The sequence below is a fragment of the Erythrolamprus reginae genome, chromosome 2, assembly GCF_031021105.1.
Source record: "Erythrolamprus reginae isolate rEryReg1 chromosome 2, rEryReg1.hap1, whole genome shotgun sequence".
Lineage (NCBI taxonomy): Eukaryota > Metazoa > Chordata > Lepidosauria > Squamata > Dipsadidae > Erythrolamprus > Erythrolamprus reginae.
Window position 1 is genome coordinate 70,809,367 of NC_091951.1, and position 12,032 is coordinate 70,821,398.

Consider the following 12,032-nt stretch of genomic DNA (forward strand, 5'->3'; position numbering starts at 1 on the left):
GATTATGACAAAAGCAGCAAAATCTGTTTCCGAATTATTGTTCTGAGTTATGATAAATCCTGAATTTATTCTCAGTGCATATTCTGGGAAAGACTCAACCCATCCATCAATTTGCTTTTTAGGTGTCTTTATCATTGATACACTAGCTGAGTTACCATTCAGATTTTATAAACTATCTGAAGAGAGATTCCAACCCTCAATTTTATTGACTCTAGACTTCATTGGCTTTACACCAATATTGTGCTTCTTTTTCAAATGTTTCATAACATGATTCTGTTTCAGCTACTGTCCTGCCATTTCTGTTTGGTACCTATGAAGTATGTCAATGTCTTTGAAATTCTTAAAATGAGCTGTTTCTTCCCTATAGTTTCCAATTCTACTAAAGCTGCTTTCCCCAGTCTAATGTCCTGCACATGTGCTACGCTACATTATGGGGTACAGATTCCTTATGTCTAAGGGACCCAGGTTAGGGAAGGACCATCAAATTCAATAGCTGATTTGGGGCTGGTCACCCTCCCAGTTCACATTTAACTCACAGACCAGTTTTTTTTAAAGCTAAAATGAAGAGCAAAACGTTTTTGCATGAGCTATATGAAAAAAAGAAAGAAAAAAAAGGAATAAATAAGTATGTTTAGGCACTTTAACATTATAAACATGCCTTCATTTATTCCCTTTGTAATAGAATCAAATGCACTTCTTCACAATCCAGCATTTATATTTTTATTAACATCACATTTTGAGGTATCAGTACAAAACTACTGAACAGCTCCTGGATTATTGTTTTTAAAATACAAGCTCCTGCCAAATACAATTGATTGGAATGTAGATTATTTTATTATTAGGTTATAGCCCGCTTATTATTTATATAAATCTTTAAGATTAAACAACCATTTTGTTTATCAAAACCTGATAATATCCTCTTAAACAGATTGGGTAAAAGAATATCCCTACTCTATTCTAAAGGCGTTAAATTAACAATTTAAGACTTACAAATCAGAGCAATGCAATACAAAAAGATTAACTTGCTCCCTATCACACTGTTCCCATTTTCACCCATTAATACCCAGCCAGCTTGGCTGCAGCAACTCAGTTCTACAACACATGACAAGATTTGCTCATAAAAAATATATACTGTGATTCATGCCCCAGACACTCAGAAAATCTCATGCTAGTATAATCCTCTGCCCAAGATCCTGGAAAGCCAGGACTCAGATATACAGTACAAGGGTGAGATAAATGGATTACCGATGTGCTTAGGAATACAGCACAGGCAGTTTGCCATTACCACAATTTCTAGTGATGATAAGCAAGCATGACTTACTCAGATGCCAGACATGGCTTCTGCTTCATTCAACCATCATCTCAAAGATTTTGTAGTGAAAGTCATTTGCAAATGCAGTTAAAAATCACAAGCTATGTTCAAACAACATAAGATTTATGCCATGTCGAGCCCTAGTTCAATGTTTAAGACAGCTGAGTAGGTTCATAGTGCATATTAAACAAGAAATCTTAATTTACAAATTACAATGCCTGGGTTAGATATTAAGCCAAAATCAAGCTAAACCGCTGTTAGCAACCATGGCAAATCAGGCTTCCAAACTGATTAGAAGTACTTGGTTTTTCTCTACTGAAAACTGATTTTTAATTTTTCTAAATGAACGCAGCCAAAAGTACAATGCATGCTGATTTTCTTTTGTCAATCAATCTGTCATCAAGTTTAGTGATGCAAAGAGTATATGTTTAATATCTTTTGGTTTATTTTCTAGGTACATCGTGTAATTACCTGGAAGTAGTGAATTAGAATTGCACATGGGAAGGAACATATAATTTTCAGAAATCAAGTTACACTTCTAGAGACCAGAGCCACCCAAGCGAATTACAATAATAATGGATAGTTAGGTAGCAAACTCATTTCTCCATTCCACCTCCTGCTCCCTCACTCATTTTCATATGTACCTAGGCTGTGCAACTAGATGTGAAAAGGAAACAGTGATATATACACTGCTCAAAAAAATAAAGGGAACACTTAAACAACACAATATAACTCCAAGTAAATCAAACTTCTGTGAAATCAAACTGTCCACTTAGAAAGCAGCACTGACTGACAATCAATTTCACATGCTGTTGTGCACATTCAATTTTGTACATTATTCAATGAGAATATTTCATTCATTCAGATCTAGGATGTATTCTTTGAGTGAAAATTCCCCTTATTTTTTTTTTTAGCAGTATATGTAACACCTATTGCCATATCCTTAAACCAATGTATCTTTTCTTGGGATCCTGTAGTAAAAATAAAATATTGGAATCCTTATTATATATACAATTCACTACTTATCAAAAAATGGCAGCATCCTCTTAAATGGATATGCAAAATCAAAACTTATCCCGACAGTAAAGGAGTTAAATTAACAATTTCTCTTAAGACTTATAAACCAGAGCAATGAATTATGCAATACAAAAAGACTAATTTGCTCTCAATTACATTGTTCCTATCTCATCTATTAATATTGAGACAACTTGCAGCCCCTCCATTGCACAACCCATGACTAAATGTCAAATCAGTACAGGCCTCATATAAATTAAAGATTAGCGTCTCCAGTTCCTATTCAGTGCTATATTTTTGGTTTATCACTGTTTTATTTATGTTGAAAAAGACTTCCATAAAATCCCTCAGAAAGGATGTTCCACACCTGTTCCTTTTTACATTTAGGATCTCATCTGTGTCTCTTTATGTTTGGGATCTAATTCTGCATAGCAGTATTTTTCAGGACAGTCAGCCCTTGACTTACATGGATTCATTCAGTGACCATTCAAAGCTATGACAACGAGATTTATCATCAATGCCAGAAGTTAAGTGCCGCGTTATTGTCATCATATGGTCAAAATTCAGATGATGGGCAGTAATTATGATTGCAGGGGCCTTGAAATTTTCCTCACCCACCTGTCTTCATCCACATCTATGACCATTTGGCGCTTGCAAGACTGCACTCAAACACCCTAGCTCACTTTTGCAATATTCTTCCTGTCCTGATGATGAGGCATGCCCCCCCCCATATTCAACTGGCTTCACACAGTAAAAAAAACAATGGGGGTGGAGGAGGAAGCCCAAAGCAATTTAGAAAAGACAGACTGCACGAAATCACCTCTTTCCACCATGTTTCTGGACCTTACGGGGCTGGCTTTGTACAGCAAAAAAACGTGGGAGCCCAAAACAACTGGATTTTTTCCCCTTTCATAGACCACAAAGCCAGCCCTAGCTCCACTGCTGTTAAAGCAGTGTTTTGTTGCTTAGCAACCAAAGCTCCAGTCCCAATTGTGGTTGTACATCGAGGATTATCTGTATAGCATCTAATGGTTATTGTACAACATTATTTAGGTTCCCCACCCAAATAGGTCAGAAAGCTGATGATTATCTGCATATTTGTCACAGTCTTGTTAAATGTCTCCAAGACTTTCACCATAAACTGGACTGCTATGTTGGCTCTTATCCATCCTTGTAAAGCATTCTGATTTTGACCCTTAGATCATAAAATACCACTGTTACACAGCAATAAAAACAATATGCAGTGGTGGATTAAGGCTCACTGATGTCCTAAGCACTGACAAGTCTTGGTGCCCCTCTCCTTTGTACATACTATTGTACATACTCAGGATTTTTTTCCCTTTCTCCACTTTGTGGTGCCCCTTTTGGGTTTGGTGCCCTAAGCAGGTGCTTAGTCTGCCTAATAGTTAATACACCATTCACAATATGCATAGTGGCGCTTAAAGGTTTATGAACCCTTTTGAAATCCTCAATATTTCTGCATAAATTTAATCTAAAACAGGCTAAACCAAAACAGTAAAAGGGAACAAATGAGCCATTTAACCTTCCGCAAAGTCTGGCCTAATTGTAATTTCCATTTAGCACATACAGGGATTTGAAACTGATTATTCCTTTTGATTTAAATTTCCATCCCACATGAACCAAAGTATAAGAAGGAATGCAAGGATTGGTCATAAAATCATTTTTTTTCATCATTAATGTTAATTGCAAATGATTACTAAACAAGGCAATCTGAAACTGTAATTGTTGTGTGTGTGTGTGTGTGTGTATACAGTATATATATATATATATATATATATATATATATATATATATCACAATAAGACTTAATAACTTAGGTATTATGTGAGTCCAACCACGATTAAAATGAATCATTGAGTAGCATAAATATGAACCTAGCGCAGGCCCATGGGCTGAATGCATCACATGCAAGCCACACCCACCCCTGGCTCCGTAAAGGCAAAAAACATCATGATACGTCATATGACTCGATCGAGTTTGACAGCGTAAGAGAAGATCAGGCAGAGCTGGGCGGAGGTAGAGTTAAAGACATCATTAGCTTAGTGCCACTATGTTTCCACAAGCAATCCACGTCCAGCCCAACCTCCTTGAATTCTGCTGATTCTTACATAACGCCAATCTAGTGCACACTGTTAGTTGAGTAAAGTCTTGTATGTATAGGTTTGACTAGTAAATCTTCTGAACTATAACTTAATGTATAGTCCTGATCCTTTGTGACTGATACTTGGAAACTCTGAATGCCATTTTGGCATCAAACAGAACTAATCTTCCTGGTTTTAGTAGACTGTATTCTCACATGATCTGCTTTTGAACTCTATTGACTTCAGCTTTGAACTAAACAAACTGCCTTCTGAAAAGAACTATAGTTGATTGGTTAAATTGATTTGCATTAGATTATCACTTGTTTATAAATTTTTGTGAATCCACACTAAATAATCTGATTATGTGTATGCCAGGAGATAAATGAATAAAAGCATAATATGCCCTTTCCAGAAAACAATTAAAGTTTCCCTGCAAAAGTGTTTTACACAGGAATTATCGGTGACACTGTAATTTGGGGACAAAGGTTTATAACTCCACAGGCTAGAAATATTACGTAACTATTACTTTAATTGTTCCTACTCTTGATATTTAGTTTCACCTTTTAAAGAAAAAAAAGTATGAGCTTGTGAGCACTGAAAACTAATTAACTTTGGTACTACCTCAAAGTCACAAGAAAGCATTTGATCATCTCATTTAATCTATTGTGTAGCAAGGTTGGACTCCTCCTATAACCTTCAAGGGTGGGTCCTTCCTAAGTTTTTTTTCACTGATGATCAAGTTGGGGGAAGGGGGCTTCTGCCTATCTTGACTGTTTCCTAAACAGCATCTCTTTCCCTTCTCCTCCAACAAGGTCATCCACACATTCCATCATAAATATTTGCTTTTATATTAAGCATGAACTAAGCCTTGTCTTAATTACAGTGTGCTCTCTGCCACTGTTATTATTATAATTGCTATTATAGAGCCATTTGATTTTAGGACAGGTGGATATATAAATAAGATGAATGAGTAATTATTATCTTTCCCAACAACCAAAGTCCCAGCTGTCCATTCTTTAGCTCAAGAGTTCCCAAAGGTTTCTGGCTTTATGGACAGGTGGAGGAGAGGAGAAGTGGGGATGGTTTTGGGTAAGTGGCCAGCCAGCACAAGTTGGGGACCCCTGCTTTAGCTAGTGTTGATTTTCATATGTATCAGGTTCATTCATTGGATTCCATTTGTCTGAAATGGTATAGGCTAGATCTCCTGCTTAAGCAGGGCTTGGGACTAGAAGATCTCCAAACTACCTTCCCATCTTATTATTCTGTATCCCTAGAATGTTGTAATGTATGGTGTAGTATATGTGCAGATCCCAGCAATGTGGCCTTTTGCAACTGACCTGGAAATTATCTCAATGTGCAGATTAATAGTACTGTCCAAGATTTTTTTGATATGCAATCCAGTGTCCCAATAACTACTGAGATCTTCACAGCCAGTTTGTTCATTTAATTTCTCTAGCCACCTAACTCAACCTGGCCATTTTTACAATCTACAATCCACACAGATCTCTTAACCCTTATGAGAGGGATGACTGCATTGCATCATTCTAAAAAACGTACTATCCAAATTGTCATTTTCCATGGCATGAAGAAAATTTCTAGGTTCTTCCTTCTTAACTCTATAAAGTAGAGTTGGTGGAGAGAAGGGAAAAGTATTCACAGATTCTCTGTTAATCAGAAGAAGTCATTTTTTTTGGAGTCTCAATATCTTAAGTCTTGATAACCTATTATATTATTGGGTTAAGTGCTTTTATAATGCTTTTATAGTTCCCTTCCCTGTTGTATAAATAGCAATAGAATTAAGACTTATATACCGCTTCACAGTGCTTTACAGCCCTCTCTATTTTACAGAGTCAGCAATATTGTTCTCAACAATCTGGGTCCTCATTTTACTAAGCTGGAAGAAGGAAAGGCTAAGTCAACCTTGAACTAATGGACTTCATTTTTAACAGTTTTAATAAAACTGTATATTATGCCACAGAACTGAAATTATTAAGCTGGTCAAAAATAACCAAGTATAATTCAAAAAAATATGGGCAGGTCAAACGATAGGACTAGGATTTAGTCTTTACTCTTTACACATACAACATTACTAGGACATAAAACTGGTTTCTTTGCAATAAAATGGCAAATAGAAACTCACTGAGTGCGGTTCACACATCTCTCTAACGGTGTTTGTTTAGCTTGGCTTAGAACTACATAAGAGTCAAGCTTTTGTGTGAAAACACTGTTACAGTTCTGAAATGATAAGTGCATAATGCAAATTAAGGTCCTTATCTGGAGACAGCCAAACACAGCTACAAGCCCATTTGTTTCTCATTCTTTCTTGTCAACTGAGAAAGCAACACAAATACAATGAACCAACAGCTGCTGTCTATCCGTTGTCTGGAGAACAAATGGAGAGAAGTTAACATGTTGAATGGTCAACATGAATGAATGATACATTGCAGATATTTACACATACACAACAGTCTAGGTGTTATATTGAAGATGAAAATCATGTATCTTAACTACCCACAACTTGTTGCATAATTTAAAGTCTTCACATTTTTAATGAGCTTTCACATTGTGCCTACCGATAATTTACTTATATTGTATACTTTAATTGCATACTACCAATTCTATAATGTATCAATAAACAGTAAAAAAAAAAATCCACAACAAACATAATTAATAACTATTTAAATAAGTTGTTGATATATATTCAACAACATCTACAGTATTAGAATAATCCTCTTTAGTTACTCTTCTAAAATCATAGTTTGTGTGACTGATTAAATGCAGACTGTAAAGCCAACTATTATGGCTTATAAACCATGATTTATAGCTACTGTATAAATCCCATCTTGCTTTTACCTGCTCTTCCAACAAGCTATCATTACTACAGATCACAGACAAGAGGAGGATGAATCAATTTTTGAAAGAAGCGTAATTGTCTTTCATAATAAAATTTGGGCTCCATTGTCTCAATAACTCCAATTTAAATATTTTTCTTTTTAAACTCAGTTCACATTTCACACAACATGAACAACTATCAACTTCAGTAATAATAAAAGAAAACCAACATCTGCTAAAGTTGCTCAGATATAAGGGTACATTCCTACTCACACTGTCCTGCTAAAAAAACATTTTAGGAATATTACTTACTGCAAAAAGTACTTTTTGCAATTCTTTCCTCTCTGATAAATATATTGGGCTACCCAATCATAAAGCACTGTGATATAAAAATTACCCAAATTATGCACAATCAGATGATATGTGATGCAGAACAATCTGTTATGGCATCCAGTCACTAAAAATGCAGAACACAAAAAGAAGAGGCAAGCAGCCCTTTCCCCCAATCCGGCACTTACTTTACTAATCCAAGTTTCAACCTGATTCATTGAAAGCACCTAAAATATGCTCAGGAAAACTTACTACTGATACCACTACCAACTGAGCCTAAATTCTACAGTTTTATTCAATGGTTGAATAACATCAGGCGGAATTTCAGGTTGTGTTCTGCTAATACACTATAAATTGGATATGGCTCTGTTCTCAGAATTAAATATACAACTACAAGTAAAATAGACCAAAAGGGAGAGGAATCTATAAGCATATCTGTGGAAAACACATTGCAAGCCACTGAGTAACTTGCCTGTAAAGCAATCATTAAGACCTGTTTTGGCATTGAGATCAGATTAAGAAATTTCCTGAAGGAACTACTACAGGATATCTAGGAACAATTATAAATGATAGTATGCGGTTATTAGCTTTTGAAGATATAATCAGTCATACCTCATCTCTGCTTAAATCAAGAGGCACAACAGTAGATCCAGAATTATCTTCTGGTGTTTTAGGGAATTAATGTAAAGCTACATTTATTAGACAGAAATCTATCAAAACCTAGTTTGTAACCAAAAGAATTGGGACTCTGATTCCAATAATTCCCTATACATGTGGCTGAATATTGCAATAATGAATTATCACCCAGAGCATCCCGGCTTGGAGAAAGACACTCTAGTACAAAAATAAACATTTATTCAAACAAGCTGAAGTTCAGGAGTGACTTAGACCTTGAGATTTAGCATCAAATCTTCCAGGCGGCATGCATAAGGTTCATGTACAATCCTGAGTTTGCAGTGAAGTATAAACAGATAGCTTGCAGAGTAGACTTTATCAGGAGCTTACATGCATATCAAGGCCTTAATCATGAATGTTGCTGAAAATATTTCAGATGAAAGTATGCATGCTGTAATTTACCACACTAAGTAATATTTCGTACATTAAGCATCAACCACCGGACTCTGAGGCAGTGCTGCCCGATCACTTTGCAAACCAACTCACTCCCATCTCCATCTGGAAATCTCTTTTGCATAAGCACTGCCCATTCATTCCAAGCAGCCTAATAATTGTGCAGGCAAAACTAAACCCCCTCTGTTCTTTCAAAATTACTCCAGCAAAAAAAAAAAAATCAGTGAATTAGGAAAGCAGCCCTTGTACTGCACTGGCTCTACAGCAAACACTCAAGGGCAAGGTGTAGATTCAGCACCATGCTTGCATTTAAGCTACTAACTCTCTCAACTATGGAGAGGGAGTGAATACTGAAAGTGTCTCTCTTTTTAAAATGTTATCTTACCACCAAAAAAAAAGCAAAGCCAAAACCAAGAAATGCAGCCTATATTGTAGTTTGTCTACAGTGTCAAGAGTGTTGTATAATAGGGAAAAGAAAAATGTGGCTTATAGTAGGTTGCAGCCAACCTATTTAAGTCAAGCTTTCCTCCAAGGGTACTGAAATCACAATGCAGTCAAGTAAGACTAGTTTCCCCTTCCTTAATAATAATAATTTATTAGATTTGTATGCCGCCCGCCCCGTGGCAGATAAAACGCTGCCTTCCAAAATCTCACACGGGAGCCCTTCCATTCCCAGCGTTACATGACTTCAGAGCTGTTGTAACAAAGATCCCAAATCGGGGAGGGGGGGGGAAGGCCCACCGATTTTAAGGAGGAAATCTTTAAAAGGCAACGCTGATTGTTCTCAACCTCTTGGACACCGGGGCTTTTTCAATGGCTTTCCGCAAGCAAGCCTCCACGGGGGAGAGAGAGAGATACAAGCCCCACGCCTACGTCTCTCTCCGGCAAGAGGCTAGATGCAAAGCAAGCCCCCAGGCGTATCTATCGTGTACCCACCACAGATGGCTGCACCCCCCTCCCCATTCCCATACCACGCCTGCCCTGAAACAGGGTTTTCATCAAAAGGATGGCACTGGGCTCTTTATTATTGCTGTTGTTATTATTATTTCTTTTTTTTCAAACCAGGCATCGAGAAAAGGCAGACAGAGAGAGAGAGAGAGACTTGGCCGTCGAGAAGAGCTCACGACCCGAGAGCCCTCCTCACCTCCCCGAGCCACCATTCACACAACTGCAATGCAGCTTTTACTACCCTGCGCACCCCCTCCACACACACATAAACCAGCTTCCCCGCGACCCACACCGCCCGATCTCTGGGCTCCGATCTGTTGACACCCCCCCACACACATATACACACACCGCCTTCCGTCCCCGGTGCCTTCCCGCTGCGAGAACCGAAGCGAGAAGAAGATCCAGAACAAACAATGAAGGGATCGGAGGAGGAAGAGAAGGAGAAAGGGGGAGGAGGGGGGGGAAGCCAGCTTCACCTTTCACTTGAGTTTCATATTCCGCGATAATCTCTTTGTCTTTCTTGAACTTTGCTTGAGATGACATCTTGGGGGGGGCGGGGGGGGACGACAGCGCTGCTCCGCTGAGTCCGCGCGGGGCGAGCCGGGTTTGCCTTTCCTCCTCCTTCGGCGCCCTTCGCCTCCGATTTCCCCCCCTCCCGAGCGCGCTCCCTCTCCTTTTTTTTTCCTCCTCCTCCTCCCCGACGCTCAGCAAAGAGAAGAAGGGCGGCTTCTCCCCTCTCCGTCGGCCAGCCGATTCCCAGGCATTTGCCTACGGGGCCAGCTTGGAGGCAAGGCAGGCAGGAAGGCAGAGGGAGAACCTGCTTGGGAACTGCTCCGGAGCCGCCGCTGGCGTTGAGAAGCGGGGTGAAGGGGAGGAGCGAGGAGGGTGTGTCACCTGCACCCTTCGACGAGGAAGTGTGTGTGTTGGGGGGGGGAGATTCGCCTAGGAGGGAAAAAAGATAAATAAATCGATATAAATAAAGCCGAGCCCCTCCGCGGGGGGGAAATAGGCTCGCAAAGGAGAAACGGAGGAAGCGAAGAGGAGGGAGAGAAAATAAATAAATAAAACTCAGGCTCCTCCTTCGTTTAGTATGTAAGGACGCCGCGCCGCTGAGGAGAGGCGCTCGGTCGCGTTTTGCGCCGCCTTCCTCACCGAGGCGAACTTAAGCCGAGAAGGGCAGCGGCTGAGGGGTTTAAAGCGGGGCTTCTCGCGCGCGGGAGAGCTGCCGCCACCTTCTTCTGACGGGGCAGGCTTGAATGAAGTTTGGCCCTTGCGTCACGGACCGAGCCAAAGGCCCGCCTCGCCTATTTTTGCCACAACTGACACATTGTGGGCTACGGGGCGAGGGGCGTTTGAAGTGGCTTGCGAGTGAGGGTAGGGCCGGGCTTGGGTGTTTCGGCCGAGGCGGCGTGCGCGTAAAGAGCGAGCCGGAGCAGAAGGGAAAGCTCTGCTCTCTGAGCTTGGGCTTCGGGGTTTGTTTGCCCCGGAAGCCGGTTCTCCAACTCTGCAAGTGGAGGGACACGATTCGTGAGGCGAGGGAAAAGGCCAGAATTGGGGGGGGGGGGGTGTTTCTTCAAATCGCCATTCCAAGATTGTTCGCTCTTGTAACCGTGGCGACCTCTCAAGTGAAGTTTTAAGGAGGAAAGGGGGGCTTAATCAAACTCCGCGCCCCACGGAGCCTTCTGAACGCTGTTCTCCCTAGTTGCGAGTAACTTTTGAGGTTTGGTTGCTCCATACATCTGCGGGAGCCGCGCTTCGCTATCTGGTAGAGCTGCAAAATCCGATTCCGCAATTTTTTTCGGAACTACGACCCTTCGCGGTAAGGCCTGAAAGGGCTACTCAGCACTGTCTGAAAACAGGGCAATTGACTTCTACGTGATTATGAACAGAACCGCAGTTCTTGGCCCTACTACATCCATCTTGTGGCTGTCTTTGGCAGACTTAGATGAATCGTGCTTTGCTCCCGTTTGATGGATTTCCGTAAGATGCATTGCTAACCAATAAACTGATCCAGCAGATCAGCCTCCCAAATCCTATGGTTGCTTTCGGGATCGTTGTGCAAATATATTTATTTACCAGAAACTGAAGATCAGACATAAGTTAGTACTGAAGCAGGGTGTGCTTTGTCTGTGGTCTATTAAAGAAACAGTAGGTTTCTCAGATAAGAAAGCATAATGTACAATCCACCACAAGCTGTGTTCCTCAATTGTGCTAAGCCAAAATCCATAAAAGAACATAATGCAGTGCTTGAAATTGGTCAGTGAAGGCTGTGGAGTGAATCCAAGGGAAAAGTAGAATTTGAATCACCCAACAGGACTGAGTTGGGACAAATATATTCTTAAATAAATACAATAATCCATCTAACCAGGAGTGTAAAACTTAAAGCCTGCAGGCCAGATGTGGGCCACAATGTGACTAGATCTGGC

At 40.1% G+C, this 12,032-nt stretch overlaps 1 protein-coding gene across 2 annotated transcripts in view; it reads right to left on the minus strand.

The window, feature by feature from the left end:
- The window catches only part of SRGAP3 (SLIT-ROBO Rho GTPase activating protein 3), a 266,985-nt gene extending 256,210 nt beyond the window's left edge, over nt 1-10,775 (minus strand). Inside the window, exon 1 of one of the 2 annotated variants that reach the window (XM_070738287.1) lies at nt 10,083-10,775. In XM_070738287.1, the coding sequence (XP_070594388.1) occupies nt 10,083-10,149 (67 nt within the window). In that variant the 5' untranslated portion in view covers nt 10,150-10,775. The remainder of the gene's footprint in view (nt 1-10,082) is intronic. The other variant, XM_070738288.1, reaches the window with a different exon arrangement.
- Nucleotides 10,776-12,032: the final 1,257 nt, after the last annotated feature.